Source organism: Tachypleus tridentatus, chromosome 7 (assembly GCF_004210375.1).
Source record: "Tachypleus tridentatus isolate NWPU-2018 chromosome 7, ASM421037v1, whole genome shotgun sequence".
NCBI lineage: Eukaryota > Metazoa > Arthropoda > Merostomata > Xiphosura > Limulidae > Tachypleus > Tachypleus tridentatus.
In genome coordinates this window covers 190,428,601-190,447,676 of record NC_134831.1, presented here as the reverse complement: position 1 = coordinate 190,447,676, position 19,076 = coordinate 190,428,601, and the positions used below count along the sequence as shown (strand labels likewise).

At 34.9% G+C, this 19,076-nt stretch overlaps 1 protein-coding gene across 6 annotated transcripts in view; it reads left to right on the top strand.

Moving 5' to 3' along the window:
• The window catches only part of LOC143257539 (uncharacterized), a 33,710-nt gene extending 24,083 nt beyond the window's left edge, over window positions 1-9,627 (top strand). For all 6 annotated transcript variants that reach the window (XM_076516347.1, XM_076516351.1, XM_076516349.1 and 3 more), the window contains one exon: window positions 8,270-9,627. In XM_076516347.1, coding sequence (XP_076372462.1) covers window positions 8,270-8,605 — 336 coding nt within the window. In that variant the 3' untranslated portion in view covers window positions 8,606-9,627. The remainder of the gene's footprint in view (window positions 1-8,269) is intronic.
• The last annotated feature ends 9,449 nt before the right edge of the window (window positions 9,628-19,076 follow it).

Sequence of the window (19,076 nt, the reverse complement as noted above, 5' to 3'; positions counted from 1 at the left end):
TAGGAATATGTAATTGTGATTAATACCTATTAATGAGAAAACTACAGAATTTGACCAGGAACATTAATAGATTTCAAACATTACAACCATTCAACTTCAGTTAATTGCCTTGGATGTTGTTATTTCTATGAGGACATTCAATATCTTCCTTGGTAAGACTTGTGGACCTGGAATGTTGATAATATATTCAGTTCTAGACCTGATGTAAGACTCAGTGTTGTTTGTAAGTTTGTAAAACTTTTGTATATAAATCATCAATTATTCAGTTGGACATATTTGAATTTTGATTATCCTTGTAATGCTTTTTTTCCTCTTTTTCCTCTCCCATTTCATTTTTGACTAAGACGATATATAGTCTCCTACAAGTGTGCCTCTATGGATCTTCTTTTATTAGACATCACAATCCATGGTCATTTACATTAAGCTCTTTTTGAAGGAAGCTTAGATACGTTTAAAGTTTGCATAAAGTTCTTCCACTATTTTCAACAAAAGATTCTAACAGTTATGTATGAAGAGGTGAGCTATCATTTTGAAACCTAACATTTTTCAATACTTACAATATTCTCAACTGGTATTTACCTCTATACATATTCCCACATGACCTCCACACTTCTTGTATGTCCTTTTTTTTTTTTTTTTTAATTGTGCTTCATCTAAGAATGAAGTTACCTTTAGTGTGGGTACTTAGGGAGGGGGGGTTTATTGTGTATGAAGGTTCTCTGTCCTCTTACAAGTGGAAAGTTTTTTTCGCATGATGATGTCATCTCACACTGACACAGTTTGCATCAAATATGAATTTAGGTGAGAGTTAACTGAAGACTAGTGGCATACAAGTCTCTGATGCAAATATGCAGGAAACATAGCAATCCTGTGTATGAAGGTGTTTATTAGAAATGCATTTTAAGTATAGGAAAATTTTTATTCTGAAGGCATTCAGTTATCTTTATTCAGAAAGCTTTCAGAAAATATATTCTAATAATTTTAAAAGGAAATTTTTTAAAATTATTGTAAAAAGTGAATTGGAGTAACTGGTTTTTATTTACTAAAACTTTGCAGTGTGGTGGTTATGTGTTCTGAAAATTGTATGTTCAATATCTGGGCCTGGGAAGTCTGTAAAAAATTATAGTTGAATATGATAGTCATGAGTGCTGCAGAGCTATCATGTTCAAACTATTTTTAGCAAGATATTTTAAAATATAAACAAATGAAACATTTCAACTTTAACTATTTGCAAGTTGAATTTGACAAGGCAATTCTGTTTTCTCAACCCAAGCTTGTAATTCCTAATTCATTACTTGAACTGTGTGAATTATAATAATTACCATTGACTAACATGTAAAGAGATTACTTAAATATAGAATTAATTTTTCTTACACTTTACCATTTTATTCAACATTCTTGGCAATAATGTCACATTAGGTTTGATAGTAATGAAGTTTGTGTGCACCATTTTGTTTGATAATTTGAATGGTGTATGTGGTGTTCAGTTATCTACTTTTTCTTTGTAATTATAGCCTGAAACTTTGGCTTTAGAGAGTTTAATTGTATTTCATGAACCAAAACATCTAGGTTGTGTTGAAAAGTTTTGATTCTCCAGACAAGATAGAGATGTAGATAATCAGATACTAAGAGATTGAATATGGAAATACAACATTATTTCAATATTCACATCAATTACACTGTTATTTCATGGATTATCAACTTATGGAGTATAAGGATGATGAGATGATCTTGATGTTATATTAAGCCTGGGTGAAAATTTTGCTTCTGTTGCTAAGCCTCAATGTTTCGGTAGTGTTGTTTTTTTTCCCTTTCAGCTCTTTAGAGACCACTGAAATATTATTCAGTAACAGTAATAGTTTATTGTGGTGATAGTCAAAGTCATTATGCAGCCAAAAAAGAATAACAAATGATCCAGACTGCAGCAGTGAAATAGATTTTCAAATCATAGTAAACAGTGAATTGGGCATTGCATTCTAATAATTTTATTATTTCATTTTACATGTCATTCACCATTTTGACTTTTCAAAGCAAACACTTAAATTACATAACATTGACCTCCAGTATATAGGAATAGGATTATTTCTGAAACAACACTACCTCTTTTCAACCAAAGCTATCTTGATACTGGTTTGCCCTCTGAGCATTGAAAAAAACCCAAAAAAACTCATTCCCCATGTGACTAAAATTTTGATTATGCTTGAAGATGAAACTTTGTAGTATGAACAGCAGCTGCCTGTTGTGGAAACACGAGTGTATAGGATGACGTTTCGAAAGTCTTCTGCCTTTCGTCGTCAAGTCAGTGTGTGTGCGTAGGTGTTGTCGGTCTTTTATAGTGTCCTGGTGGATTGTGGAGAGAATGTTATGATTGGTTGGATTATCGCTGTTCCTGATTGGAGGAGAGATTTCCTGTAGATTCAACTAATGGCATCCACAGGTTACTCACCTCTAATCCAAAATCTCTGTTTAGTGAAGGTTTAGTAGTGTTAATATAAAACAATTCTTTGATTTTTGTCTTCCAAAATTTGTCTGTGCCAATGATTCTAGTTTTTTTCCAGTTTATTCTCTGTTCAGTTGATGTGATGTGCTCTGCAATGGCTGAATTTTGTGTTTTTGAGTCTTGTACTATCTTTGTTTTTTTATTCTTGTCGCAAGTTTTCTTTCTGTTTGTCCAACGTATGTGTCATTGCAGGAACATGGAATTTCATAGATGACATTTTTGAGATTCTCTTTGGTAAGTCTCTGTTTCTTACCAGAATGGACTTTAAGGTATTGTAGGATTTCCACCAGACGTTGAATTTTTTGGCTATGCATTTGAGTTTCTCACTGAAATGTTGTAGGTATGGTAGGTAAATGATGATAACTTTCTGATCTTTTCTTTCTGTCATGGTCTTCTTCAAGGAGTTTTTGATGAAGGAGGAGGTGTAACCATTTTGTTTACAATCTTTTGGCATTCTGCTTTGATGGATGTCTTATTACAAATGTTTTCTGCTCCCTTGTTTAGGCATTGGATTATGCCACATTTTCTTGAGGTTGGATGATAGGACTGGAAGTGTAGGTATCTGTCCGAGTTAGGTGAGTTTTCTGTATACAGTTCTGGTTATTTGTATTGCTTGTTTGCTGATGAGTATGTCAAGAAATGATTGACTGTTTTGTTCCTCTTTTTCCATGTTGAAGTGGATTCTTTTTTTGTCTACAGAATTGAGATGTTCCAATAAGGCTGGTAAATTTTCATGACCATGCTTAATCGCAGATTTGTATTGATTTCAACTTTAAGTTTCACCTTGTATTTGATTTTAACTGTTTCTACTTATTTGTATTAGAAATATTTCTTTTTTCTGAATTATAATTTATTCATATGACAGATGATGAATTTTTTGAGTTAGCAGACAGTGGTTGTGACGTGTACCTAGATCTCAAGGTTAACGATGTCTGCTGGGGAAGCACAGGTTTTAGTTTGCAACAAGTTGCAACTTTGTATTTTACATTTGGTAGACAATTTATTCTTTTTACATTATAACTTTTTGTGATAAGGGTATAACTACTGTATGGAAGTTGCTTTCTACAACACATTCTACATTTTATATCCCTTCCATGTAATCTGTTAGGTTATGTTTTGTTTTTTTTCCTTTCCCAGAAGATCTTTGGTATTTTTCAGAGTGTATTCCTTGCTGGATGTAGGTATTCCCACTTTTAACAAATTTGTACGTGGTTATGTAGAACTACCTAATTTCTGCACTCAATAAATTATACCCTACATGGTTTTTCTACTCAGTATTTGATAAGTTAGATTTTTATGATTTTTCTACCATCTAAGTAACTTTTAGTTTAAATTTGCTTTAAGAGTTTGATTATTACATTGTTTAATTTTTGGTATGTGTATTGGTTTTGCACAGTTGTTACTGTTTGGATAATTGTACCTACAGCTAATTTTGTGGGTGTGTTGGTTTGTTATTTTTACTTCTTTTCAATGTTTATGTTATTTAGTTTGTAAGTTCCTTTTTCTTTACTTCTAGTAGCATCTAATTAGGAATTATATTTGAGTCAAAATTAGTTATTGTTTACTGGGTGTGCTTTATTCTCATGTTCTTCAGGGTAGGTATTACTTTTATGCCCTTTGTCTTATAAAGTTCTTTGTATGCACTTACATGTTTGATATCTAAGGGTCTTTTATCTTTTAAGTTCCTTTAGTGGGCTTGAACTTTATTTCCCTTATTGTTCTGTCTTAGGTTGAATTTTATAGTTTTGCAGGTTTGTTATTTTTATGTACTTTGTTGACTATAAATTTCAGTGTTTTGTTAGTTTGTTAGTATATTTTAAGTGCTTTCTATAAGTATGTTTAGTTTATGTCATTTTGGGTATATTTCACAACAGTTCCATTAGTTCTTTCCAAGAGGTTTCTTCCTTCAGTTTTGCTCCCCTTCTGTCCACTCCCCAGATCTCTTTCCCTCCTTTTCAAGATTGTACCTTGTCCAGTCATCTTGCTCAGTCTGTTTGACACTTCCTACATGAGGGGGCTATTGAATGGGCCTACTAAACTGCAATTTTACTTCTATCTGGAGACACTTCACTAAGTTTTCCCCTCAGGACTTTGGATGACCAAGTTTGATGTGACAGATTCCTATCTTTATATATCAGTTCCTCCAGTGTCTTGTCATTTTGTTCTGTTCATCTGTGAGGGTTCTGTCTTCCAGATCTGGACATTGTGATTCAGTTTTTCTTCCACTCCATATGTGTTTTGTGCATTATGTACTCTTTTATCATAGCAACTTCATTCATCCAGTCTTTGTACAAACCATTATTTCTTGCCTTTTTCCATGCCCAGTCAGTCATTCATACATGCTTACTTCTTCTAGGAGCTTCTCATGTGGGTTTTTTTTATCAAGTTGGAGAAGTTTTTTATTACCCCCACATAGTATCTTATTCATTTAGGGGTTCTCTTAAATTTCTGTCTCGGTTGAGCCCAACCTTATCTATTTCAGTTCCTGTGTATGGAACAGGCAGACACAAAGGCCTTCAAGTTCTGTTGGGTGGGTATTTATGGTTTGTTCTGACAATTCCACTGTTGTCAGCTATAACACTAAGCACGGAGGAAACAAGTTCAAATCTCCATATTTTCAGACTGAATCTCCTGTACTAGGTTACTGACCATGACATGATGATTCTGGCATTTCTGGTATATCTGTGGGTGTATTCTAAACACACACACATATAATGCATTTGCCACTCACTGCAGAGATGCCAACCATTACGATTTGAGCGTAATCATTATGATTTTGGTGTATACATTATAACTATACGCTCATACAGACAAATATTACGACTTGTTGCAACTCCCAAATTATTATATATTATATAGGTCTATACAATAAAGTGATAAATTGTTCCCCCATGGCTTGAAAGGGATGAAAAGAAAATTTCTAGTGAGATACAAATAAATTTTGATAATAAATAAAAGACATAATCCAAAATGGCTACTTGCAATAATCATGTTTGTGCTTGAAATAATAAAAAATATTTGTATCTCTGACATCTACCAATATTTTGAGTGCAGTGCTTCTCCATACTGGGTACGTGGGGGAATCCATAGTTATGTCATCAGTGCTTGTCAGCCAATCAGTGCTCGCTTAGATGGGTATTTCTCTTTTTCTAAACAGCATAGAAACACCAATGCGATTGTTCACAAGATAGAAAAGAAGATCATTCACCAGATTGTCTTGTTTCTGGCAAATCTAAAAGGACTAAAACTGAAAGGGCTCTGTCTACAATCATTAAGCTCAGTTATTTGAAATAGTTGGCATCTCTGTCACTGGAATCCTTTCTTCCTTCTGGATTTCAGTTCTTTCAGCTTTAGGGGTGGATGCTTTCAGTTAAGATTGGAGAGATGAATATTTACATTTATGCTTACCCTCCAATCAGACTCCTGTTTTGAGTCATTTCCCTTTTCGAGATCACCCCTTGTCATGTTCTGCTGGTTACTCTGTATTGATTGGTTCATTCAGATGTGGTTCCATCTGCTCTAGCCTTTAGTGGAGCAGCAGCCTCTGCCCTTCCCTCTGTCTTGATCGCTCCTCTGACCAATACAGTAAGATGTATATCATCCCAATGTCACCAAACTCCTCCTCCATGTGTGACTTTTGTCCAGTCTCTTGCCTCAGTTAAGGGACTCACCCCTCATGTAGTGTCTTTTTTTGTCCATAGCATTTGCACCTCCTTTTTGTCTAGACACCAGTGGCATTGATCTTACTTCAGAGTTTTGGCTACTTGCCATGGCTTCTGACCATCCCATTCTTCTGTTCCTCATCTGTTCCTGTTCTTCCTGCTTGTTTGATCAAGGTTTTTGTGTTTCAACTGTTGTTTGTTTTAGCTGCCCTGTTGAACACCTTCTGTTCTTTCACTTTTGGAAAGTCTTTCCTTCTTCAGTTGTTTTCCTCCTTTTTTGTTCTTTTCCTTCAGTTCATTTGCCACATCCCTTCAGTTTGCCAATGTTGTCCTTTCTACCCTGTCTTATTCTCCCTTTGAACCCACTGCATTCTATTCCTTGTACCATCTTTCCCTATTTTCTCATCTTCCTGGCATGCAGTCATCATTGTTTCAATATTTATGCTGTTAATGTTTTTACATCATTTACTATTTTTCTTGTATTATCCATCCAAATCAGGTCTTCCTTCTAAGGACACTAGCTGCCTGTACTCCTGTTCAGATATGAATCAGCTACATTGCCCAGTTCATTCTCTGTGAAGTTATATAGCTCATACTGTGTCCTTTCATTATTCTCCTTCCCGACTGTTCTTTCCATGTAATTCCTCTGTTTCCCATGATCTATCTATCACCTATTATTCTCATTTCTTGAGTTTGTCAATGCATACAGTTGGTGTATTGTGGCATGGCCAGGGATGGTCACCATCTTCACACAAAATTTGTCATCTGTATCTAACTGCTTAAAACCACCATCCTTTGGAGATCATTCAGGCTAGTATGTGAACAACTCAATACATTTGTTACAAATTATTTGCACAACCTAGCTGTGTCTTCCTATGTAGGTATTGCCTTTTGCTGTTGTGTTTTGATGCATGTGTTGTGTTTGCCTTTGACTGGGGTAAGTCAACATATTATTTTTTTATCTTATCTCATTGATATACATCATATAAAAAAAAAAGGATCTGACTGTTCTTTCAACATGGCTGCTCTTTGTTTGATTGAGTATTGTCATGGCTTCACCAGCTCCTCTGCCTTTGCAATGTGGGACTTTAGCTTTGGGTGAGAGGAGGTAATACCATTTCAGAAGTTAATATTTTCTTGCACTGAAAATGTGTTTCCAGTAGGTACTTACCACCCATTATCCACTTAAGACCCTTTCTCCCCACTAATATGTCAATGTTTCTAGTTTTTACCTGCCAATTCTCAAAAGTGAGGATTGTGCTAGGATAGTAGAAAGAGCTAGTCACACTAGTATAGATGGCAGAGTATAATTGGTTGAGAGTAGTCACATAATCAGCATATATTCTGAAATGGTATGAAAATGAAGGGGTATAAAAGACTGGTGAACTGTTAGCAAAAATTTTGTGAACAATGCTTTGAGAACAAACCAGGATCAATATCGCTTTCAGTGAGAGGAGGTAATTACCTATTGGAAATACATTTTTATTATTAGAAAATGTTAGATTTTTATTTACAGTAAGTACAGTAAAGCAGTGTGATATGTTTTTAACACATCTGGAAATAGATTGTGCAATTCAAAACTCACTACTGTTTTAATTAAATGATGTTATGTATCTGCATGCTTTTACATTTTAAAGTAACTCCAGTTTATCATAATATTTCTATTCCATAACTGTGAAGCAACTCTAACGGTTGAAGTGAATACACATTTTATTCTTATAAATGAGGCATGTCTCTGGATTCGTGTAGAACAGTAAGATTTTTTGGTTAGAAAGATGGTGGGTCCTGGAATTTTGTAGCTTGATGATGACTGCAATGTGTTGTAATTACACTTGTTAAAATATTCTTGCACCACGATAAGAGGAATAATAATACCAAATCAGAAAAGTGACACTGCTTGTATATATGTTGTAAATATTTAATTTGTTATTATTATTTAAGTTCTAGAATTTTCATATCTACGACATTACTATATTCCATTGTAACTGTTAGTAGTCCTCTGGCTGCAGGGTAACAGTCACAGACTTTGTTTTTGCTTTATGGTTTTGTAGTCAAAGTATACATAATAATTTGGAGTATAGAAATAAATGTATGTTACCTTTTTTAGGTATTGTATTACTACATCCAGCTAATAATTCGTAAGGAAGAACTCCTTGCAGATGTTGAACAGAGGTTTTCGAAGCTATTATGGCTTTATTACTACAGTATGAATCATAGAGAGCTCTACAGTTGTCTGAAGATCCTCCACACCCAGACTGCTCTTGTACCAATGAGACGATTGGTTGCTTCCCAGGTGCGACAATTTTACACCCAGCCCCGGACTCTAAAACAGATCTCTCGACTAAGCATCTACAGTGCTCTTTGCTATAAAGTGGCACCAAATCTTAGTAAACTTCCACTTCCTGGACCTCTGAGAGAATACTTGCTAGAATGGACGCATTAGTTGTCAATGGACATTTTTTTGTTCATTTGAGTGGTTTAGAATTATGAGCAGTTGAGTGGAGTTGTCTGTAACTGTAACCTCCTAGGTGTGATAATTATTGATATTAACCATCTGCGCATTGTAATTGTAAATTGTAAACACCTGGGTGCTATTATTATTGATTATAACCATCTGGATATGATTATTATTGATTGTAATCACCTAGGTGTGATAATTATTAACTATTAACCACTTGGATGTGATTATTATTGATTGTAATAATTTGAGTGGAGTTAGCTTTGGTTGTAGTGATCTATATGTGATAATTGTTAACTGCAACCATTTGAATGTGGGATATATTTGATTTTGACAACCTGTGTGGGATTAGTGACACCTTTTTCTGAGGTTATTATTTGAATGAGAATATTAAGTGTAACCATCTAAATATGCTTATCATCATGATCATCATTAAGAGAGGTTATCTTTAATTGTAACTCTGGAGGTAGTAACTTGTGAATGTTGATTCTGACCTTGTTCAATTGAAGAATGAGTGAAGGGTTTATAAAAGAATTCTGATGTGATGGTCCTAGAAAAACTTTGACTGAAATGCACTTTTTATCTTTCTATGGAAAATTAAATGAACTTGTAAGCAGAGATCCTTGCCTAGAAGCTATTATTGCATGTGTGTGTGTGTGTGTCTATGTGTGTATTTACATGCAATGTGAAAAGAAAAATTGATTCTGTTCATTGAAGTAAATTGCCTGCTTGGACTATGTAGTTATTGATTTGATTGCCTGTTTGTAATCAACTAAGTGATGTTAGGTCTCTAACTTGCTATAATTTTGCTTTCGTATATACTTACAATCCATGTTTAAGTTTTTCATAAAAGTGCATGAGCAGATGTTTTTTCAAACCCATGCTGTCACTGGCCCAATATGCCATATTTAGTTATGGTCTTATCAAAGTCTAAAATGTATTCAATATAGCTGATTTGCTGCAGTATATGTGAGATCTGATATTAAAAATTTGAGTAATTAATGAAATGGTGTTATGATGTCTTAATGCTCGAGCTTGTGTTCAAACTTTGTCAACCAGAGCATAACTAGTTACATTATTTGTAGTAAGACATGAGAAGTTATGACAGAGTTACATAATTCTAAGTTAGGAATATAAAATGCATATATCATAAACTGTACATTGGAGGGGAAATCACATAAAGATATCTTGCAATAAAACTTGTCATAAAAACAAAGTTACGTAATAAAGAAAAACCCAAAATATTAGGTTGATAAAACAGTGTATTTCATTATTTTTTGTTGACCTCTATTCATACAAAGTATACAAAACTGAAAAATGTTTTTCTTGATGACAAGAAACCCACTTGAAATAAAAATTTGTCTCAGAATGGCAGGTATGGGTATTAACACTTTTTGCAATTTCTAATAATGACTCAGCTCTTAGTTAATCAGTGATTATCTAAAAAAAACTAGCCTATTAATTTGATTTAAAGGAATATAAATTTACCAAAAAACCATTTGTTCATTTTATGAATATTGTTATCTGTTTTTTAACAAGTATTTTTATATATCCTACTTATGCTATTAACCATATACTGAACAGTTTCTTTACTGCAGACTTCCTAGGTAAGCAAAATTTGTATGCTAAGTTCAACTTCACTTGATCACAAATCATTTAAAAGGTCCATAAATATTATGAGGTTGCTATCTTTCATAGTTTTTTTACTAATTGTCTTAAAACTTACATTATAATTCTTTATCTTTTCATTATGTGTAAAAAATGTCTTAAGATTTGAGGTTTTGTTTTTATCCACTTTCACCCATGTCATATAAAAGTAACTTTTAGGGGAAATTTTTTCTTGCAGAAGTATTCATATAGATAGACATGCATTGTTACTACCACATGTGAAACTTAGTTTCCATTATCAACAACCTGCCATTACGGCATATCTTTGTTTTAAAAGATTTACTAATAATGACTTCTCGAAAAGAAAAGACAATAAAATAGACTAAGTTATTTCCAATTCATCCAAAAAATGATAGTCTTACCTAGATGGTTTTTATAAAAAACAGAGATTTTATTGTAATGAATTTTAGTTAATATCCAATATCTGCTAGTTCGTAATGTTAGATATGCAAAGCTTTGATATAATAGTAAGCTACGTAATTCTGAATAGCAAGCTGTTGGTTTATGTTCTTCATATCTAATATATGAAGAATTTTTCTTTCGTTTCAACATTTATATTAGGGAATAGCACTTATAAAATAATTTGAGTTTCTTTAATTATAATTAACATTAGGAAATTTATCTCGCTTTGTTAGTTTAATGTGTAGTTTCAGTGCTAACCTAAGTCTGCTTAAACTGGTTGAACTTAGGGAAACATTATTGGGATTTCAACCAAAAATATTAAAATAGATAAAGTAGAACACCCAACTTAAGGAAATTATTCATCACAATAAAGTATTTCTTGTAACTGTTGTCTAGCATGTCTGTAGACTTAGCCTTCTTTAAGAACAGCAGTGTTCTAGCAGACAGATATGTCAGTAATTATGTTAATGATCAACACACCCAACATTATGATGGCAAAAAGTTATTGATTAATGGTTTACCCTGCATATTGTTTAAACCAAGACACTTTCCTCATTTTAACAATCAGACTAGTGTAAACTACATACTTTCTAATAATGATGTATAGTACATGCTATCAAAATTTGCTAAGTGGTAAGCCTGGAGGCTTATAATGCTAAACATCAGGATTTTACATCTGTGGTGGGCACAACACAAATATCTTATTGTGTAACTTTGTACTTAACTGCAAACAAATATATATGTTTATTATCATCATGTGAGTTAGTGATGCTTCTGTAATTGAATATTTTCAAATTTAATATGACAACAAAATTAGGACCACAATATTGGAACATTGCAGAAAGTATTAATGATACAGAACCATTTTGCTGTTTATGCTATTAATCATGATGACCAAGGCTGCAATTAAAAGAAATTAAAATGGAAATATTCTAGTATATTGTAGCATTTGTAATGTGTACCAGTAGATACAATAAAATGACAAACGTTAAGAGTTCAGACTGAAATACTTGAGGAATTTAGATGAATTTCACTTCACATGATTTCACAAAGAGACAAAAAATGTTTTAAATGTTCATATATGTTCATTGATATTGTTATTAGGCATTATCCTACCACTGGCCTAAACAGTGTGAAAAAGCCTTAAATTTCAGAATCAAAATGTTATGTGTAGATTATTTTAAAGATTGAATTTTAATGAATAGATTTTAAAACAAGAGCAACTCTTCACGAGATGGTCTGCTCAAAAAGTTTTTGTTTATAATATCAGGTTTCATTAACAAAGTAGAAGTCAATTCTCAGAAGAGTCACATTTAGTATACCAGAAGTATTATGAAGGCAGGAGAAGACTTGGTACCCTGTAAGCTGAGTTTGTATGCAAGCAATCATTTGATTAGATGTAAATTTATATTTTGAGGAAGTGTATCTTGTGTCATGATTTTTGGGGTCTTGAGGTTCCAATAAGTTTGTTTTTTTTTTCTTTAGTATTATATAGTTTACATCTTTGTGAGAAATAACATAATACTGTAATGGAACTACCATTTGGTTTATATGCAGAAGTGAATGTTACTTTTCCAAAATGTAGTTCTTCTGTACACAGTAACTATTCCTTGCATGTCTGCATTTGAGATTTTGAGTATGTCACTGGCTGAGGGCTATCTCCTATGTTACACATGTGTTTTAATGTGAATTTCACTTGTATATGATATAATCATTATGTGACAATAGCCCTTTACCAATAGGAAAGTGACACACCCTCCATCAGCAATAAATAGATCCCAATAAGCAATTGTAGTTAGTATTAACTTGTTTCTTTTTCTTGGCATTTTTGTGAACACGTGTTTCTCAAAGTTTAAGCTGTTCATTGTAGTGCAACTTGCACTACTTTTATTCTGGTGCTACATTTGCACTACCTTTATTCTAATGTTATCATTTGTTAATTTTATTTCAACATACTTCTTTCACCTAGTGCATACTAAAAACAACCGTAAAATCCTTTTAATCATCCCACCACCTCCCAAAATTCTAGCAGTGTAACTGACACTGACTATTTTTGTGACAGTTGGAGGCTTATTGACTTGATGACATTACTACCATTATTTAATGTGTAATGGGTTCATTAATGTTTTCATTATCTTAATACCCTGTCATGGTGTTGGGATCATGTTTCCTTCTTTCTGAATCGAACCAGAAGAACATCATACCAATTTAATTGGCTCTTTTTACCACTTTGATGTACACTAGTCTGTTCTTTATTTGACATTTAATGTTTGTTCTTTACTTTATTTGTATCCATATTAATTGCTCCTCTTTCTTGCAAAATGCCCCTCATGCTGAGGATTATTTGGTTTTTCTTCTCCATATATGTCTTTGTAGTAACATACTTCTAGATCAGCTCTGTACACACAAGATTCCTTGACTCTAGGATTCTTTGACTTAGCAGTTTCCCTTTTATATTCATGGAGTCCATTTTACTTTATTAGAGGACTTACTCTCTGTCTACTTAATTCAAGATGGAGGGTTTTTTCATTGTTATTGGTTCTTTTTCCCCAGACTATGGATGCCTGAGGTCAGTTTTTGAATGCCTTCTGTATGTTCTGATTGCTCAGTTCTCCTGACTTTTTTTTTAAATTCATTCCTCAAGATTCAGTATACCAATTTTGAGCTTTCCCTTTTAGTGTTGCTTCAGCTCATTGTTTATTCAACTGAACCATGGAAACGTGAACTGTTGGCTTCTTGTGAGTCTTCTTTCTCAGCCATATTACTGCTTCAAGTAGCTTCTCGTCTGGGTTGGCTGATTAAACTTTTCAAGTCATTCCTCCATCTGACTTATTACTTGGTTCACCTTGGAGTCCTTTCAGTTATTGCCTCCATATGATTAAAATTTCTCCATTCTTCTGCCACACATGAGTATCTCATCATCTTGATTCTAGCCTCAGCTATACTTCTTGCGCAAGTATCTCTCCCTCTCTCTTTGGGGAACTTTTGTGTTTTTCAGACATCTTGTCCCTTTAGGCCATACTCACATAAGGCCTATTCAATTAACTTAGACAACCAGTGGAATATCACCTATAATCCTCTCTTGTGATACTGCTGCTGCCTTCTCTTCTTTGGGATCTTCTTTGGCTGGCACATGCCGACTTTTTAAATTATGTTTTATGATAACACATTGCAGTTTTTTGAGTAAAAGACATTTGTAGTGAATAGGTTTCATCTGGTCTGTGCAACTCTCTGGTGTCTCCCCAATGTGAATTCCTTCCCCCTGGTTGTCAAATGAGCATGGGAGACCCTTACTGTTTGCCAGTTCCTAGCTGCTGGGTGGTCAACTTGGAGAGTTCCTCATTGATTGTACAAACTTTGAAGAGAGTTCAGTGGGGCTGGACAGCAAGAATGTTTATATCACTATTATGCAAGTCACATGTTTTATATGCAGAAAGGGATTTTAGTCCACGTTCTTATAATGTATATTGATAAATAATAAAACAGAATACATATAAAACTATACAGAGTGATTGTTCAACTACTCGCACAATACCTCCTGTCCAACTGAATGACTGGGTGCAAATGCTTAGCTGGTCATACTCATTTTAATCCATTCCCATGACACATTAGCTTTGTTTTCATGCTTTCTTTACAATGAATAGTATACTTCATATGAGACTGATGTGTTCGCCTTTGAGTGTTGCTCTTCTAGGAAACTCCAACAATTGTGTCATACTTCATGAGATTTTTCTTTTAGTCACCTTCTAGGATTTTGCAATGGCACTAACCCCTTCACCACTATTAGGACACTTTTTTTTTTCGTTGTCTAAGAACGAAATTAATTTCAAGTGCAAATACGTATGGGGACGTACTGCTGTTAATATGTTGACCTCCTATTGGTGGAGAATTTGTCACATCATGATTCCTTACATCGCTTATTAGTGCAGCTCTCGTTAAAAACGTTTTGATGGAAGATAAGTCAACGCTACTGGCAGGTGCAAATTCTCAAAGAAAGATCGATAATAGCAATTATGTGAAGCCCAGCATGGCCTGGTGGGTTGTTTTTTAATTAAGCACAAAGCTACACAATGGGCTATCTGTGCTAACCTGATGGGTTAAGGCGTTCGACTCGTAATCTGAGGGTCAAGAGTTCGAATCCAGGTCGCACCAAACATGCTCGCCCTTTCAGCCGTGGGAGCGTTATAATGTTACCGTCAATCCCACTATTCGTTGGTAAAAGAGTTGGCGGTGGGTGGTGATGACTAGCTGTCTTTCCTCTAGTCTTACACTGCAAAATTAGGGACAGCTAACGTAGATAGCCCTCGTGTAGCTTTGGGCGAAATTAAAAAAAACAAAAACATTTAAGATGATGATACCTGCTGCTTTGTTAAAAACTTCATGACTAGAAACCCACTTGAAGTAAAAATGTATCCCAGGACGGTTGGTATGGGTATTAACACGTTTACCAATAAAGCCGAGAACAACGTTTCGGCCTTCTTAAGTCATCTTTTTTTATTATTAAATGTGTTAATACCAATACCAGTCGTCCTAAGGTAGATTGTCAAAAACTTGTTCCTAGTTAAGTATCAGAAGCTCGGCATGGCCAAGCGTGTTAAGGCATGCGACTCGTAATCTGAAAGTCGCGGGTTCGCATTCCGGTCGCGCCAAACATGCTCGCCCTTTCAGCTGTGGGGGCGTTATAATGTGACGGTCAATCCCACTATTCGTTGGTAAAAGAGTAGCCCAAAAGAGTAGTTGGCGGTGGGTGGTGATGACTAGCTGCCTTCCCTCTAGTCTTACACTGCTAAATTAGGGACGGCTAGCACAGATAGCCCTCGAGTAGCTTTGTGCGAAATTCCAAAACAAAAAAGTATCAGAATCTGTCTTTTATTATATTTGGAAGAGTTTAAATATATTTAAAGACACTTAAAGAAATCCAGAGAGTGGGTTAAATTTTCATTTTATAAACTTGTAGGTTTTTTTAAGTTATAATGCAAGTTTAAATATTATGGGAAGACTTCTACACATTAACAGCCAGACAGGCATGGGAAGCTGAATATTGATATAAAAATATTTTGGTTTGTTTTTTTGTAACTGAAACACCACATTCACCTTGGACAGGTGTAAAGGTTCTTGAGTTATAATTATGCACTTCCATATTCACGCATTTGTGAATAATTCTAAACATGTTTCATTACTTTTTGCAGTGAGAAAAGTGAAAATAGTGAATATTTTACACTATTTGATGAATTTCCAGTGATATATGATTCAAAGTTTTAAAATTTGGTGCTTGTAATTTTGCTGTGCTTACAAAGTATAAGAAATGAATATTTACAAGTTGGAGTACCTTGTGAAAGTTCTATTGGCATTAGTCTTAGTAACTTATCATAGTGATAGAATGCCGCACATGTCCTGTTAAGTGTAACGGCTCATACTACGAAAAATAGTGTTTTAATATCCATGATGAACATAGCATAGGTAGCCCATTGTGTAGCTTTATGCTTAATAACCAAAGGAAAGCAAAATGTCTCGTTTTAAATCCAGTAACATTCAGTCCATTTGAAGAATGAAGTTTGCAACCCTCTAGTAAGTAGGTGTCAAAGTTGCTCATTCCTTCTCCAAATGAATAGTTTATGCCACTATAGAATTGTCTGAAGAAGATTTTTTTTTTGCATTGATGAAACACTGCAGCGCTATGTGTCAGTCAGGTAGTTGTAAGAAAGCACTGTAGTTTAAATGAAACCACCACAGCCTGAACTTCAACTTTATTCTGCAATACTTTGGTTTGTTGCCATTGAGTGCGCAGTCAAAATACACTGTGATTATATTGAGAAAGTCTTCTATTGCAAGCTATTAAGTGTAATCTTCATTAGCCTTTAAAATTGGAAGAAGCATTACACAGGCCGGATGGCACGATACACACCTCCTTCAGATCATCTCAAGAGCTGCCTGCAGTTTGGCTTTGCTCTCGTTATTCAGCTGGACTTGCTCGTATCTAGAAGGCAAATATTAAACGTTGAATGAATGGGTACCTTACAGTTCATCCACACATTCGTCTTTCTGCAGTAACAGGAAGGTATCAGCACGTGCTATAGTATATATCTCCTCAGATATCAACAGAGATCCTGCATAAGCTATCCTTCTTTCTGGCAATCATTACTGAGTCTCATCATGCACACACACTGAAGGCTGTATGACCTCATCCTTTACAGCTTGTGTGTCTCTCTTAAACCTGAGGGGACTATGGTAAGTTTATAGACTTATAATGCTAAAATCAGAGTTCGATTCCCTGTGGAAGACAAAATAGATAGTTCTATGCAGGTTTGTTATATAAAAACAACAAACAAGCTTCTGATCTCGGGAGTGGCTATATTTCTAGAGCTGCTGAAAAGCCTGTGTAGTGATCATGTGATTGAACAGGTATCTCCTTTATTTATCTGGTGGAAAGCATTTTCTGTTTGGTTTACCCAATCAACCGTCTGGTCTCGAAAGTACACCAGTATATTTAACCAACAATTATGCAAAGTGTTTTCACAATTCTTCGCCAACAACCTGAGATGCATCACCTGCCAATTACTTTCTTGCAGACATAGCATAATGTACGTAACCCTATCATTACCATTGACTTTGGTTATTTATACCTTGCTTGCAGACAGGTCATAATTGGAGATTATTACTAGGGATGCTTTCATACTAGAAGGATCATCTTCAAGCCAATGCTATCTGTACAGTAACATGTATTGACTCTATATCAGTGTTAGACAGCACCATCATGCTTTAATTTGTCTGCAGTAAACCATGAGACACAGTTTCCATACGTGGATGTATTATAATTCCCTGCTTGTGATGACTGGCACTTGATAGTTTTCTTGCAGAAGTTCTCTTGTTGACAAGAAAACTAACAGCCAGCTTCTGCAGCACATCCATACCAAGAATTGCTATGCCTTAACCTACGTTACCATTGCAAACTTTGCCATATGCCTCGTATAACAAAGATGGAGTTGGGATTTTCTACTCACACCTAGCCTATTGCAATTCACAAAACATATGAAGTCAGTATAACTAGTTATAGTGGTGATCTCTTTCAGAATTGCTGTTTCATGATGTCTGCCAGTGTCCTGTTCTGGTATTTATCAACAAGGGAACTCACCTCTCTCTTTTTTTTAATTCTTGGTTAGCAAATACCTAGATTCTACCAGTCATGCTAAATCCTAGCTCAAATCTGTAGTCAACCTCAGCTTTAGCTTCATTACTTTCCTGGAGTGGAAGTAGCAGCAACTAGAGCTCTACCGATCCTCCTGAACCTCACGTAAAAAACAAAAGTTGCTTTGCCTTTCTTGCTACATGGAAAAATATGGACAGTTCAATTGATTGTGGCTCTGCTGTCCCTCTTTTAAAGTATGTGACAACCAGTTGTACCATAATCAGCATTTGCTCTGACATAACCATCGCATGAGGACCAATATTCACTGAGTACTGGTACTGCTGTGATGTAGTACTGAAACGTGTTGGCAGTAGCGTTATCTTTAGGGGAGCTCGATGGAAGATGCCCATATTTGCAGAGAATAGTCTACCCTGAAGAAAACTATGGCCGATGTTGTTGTGGGATTTTCCCTTCATTACTTCAAACTCATTATGACAAATAACTGGCTGAGAGCGTGAATTTTCTCACCACAAAGTGGTGCTACATGATTTTATTCAGTAGTCCTTCTATGAATTTGTCAACATGAATATCTTAATGATCTGCAGAGGCCATTAATGGAGAGAATTTTCTATGTAGTCACAACAGATCATCCATATAGGAACTCAACCTATCAAAGGAATCCCTCCCTTGAGCCTTGAATTTCATTCAATTATGGTTTACTTTTACATCAGGTCAATACATCAATGTATCTAGGTAGTGACTGTTTCCTAGCCTCAAGCTGTATTTTGCCGAGATGTTTGGTGGCATTGAAGGCTAGTTCATCTAAACCTAGAATCAGGCATTGTGCTGCCTATTCAAAAATCCATCCATTGTAAGCAGTGACGTGCTAGATATGCCTGATGAAATGATTGAAGTCTTCTTTTACTGTTCTGTAAAAAGTCAGAGACGAAATCTCCTTTGTCTCTCACAAGAATCTGTGATCTAAGTGTAAGCATTACAACTCTATGACTTTTGACAGGCAGAAACATCTTGACTTCTTGGGAGTATATTGGGACGCAAATCCTTACGCTTGGACGAGTAATAGGTCCTTGCTTCTTGGTGATGGAATGGTGAGATACTTTTCTAAGTCAAATTTTAACTCGCAAATCGGCTGAGAAATCAAAGTAACCTGACTTTCCTCCCACAGAAACACTTGTGCTATGTATGCTACAAACAAATATTGAAAGGGAAAAAAAATTTTACAAAAACAAAATTAATTCG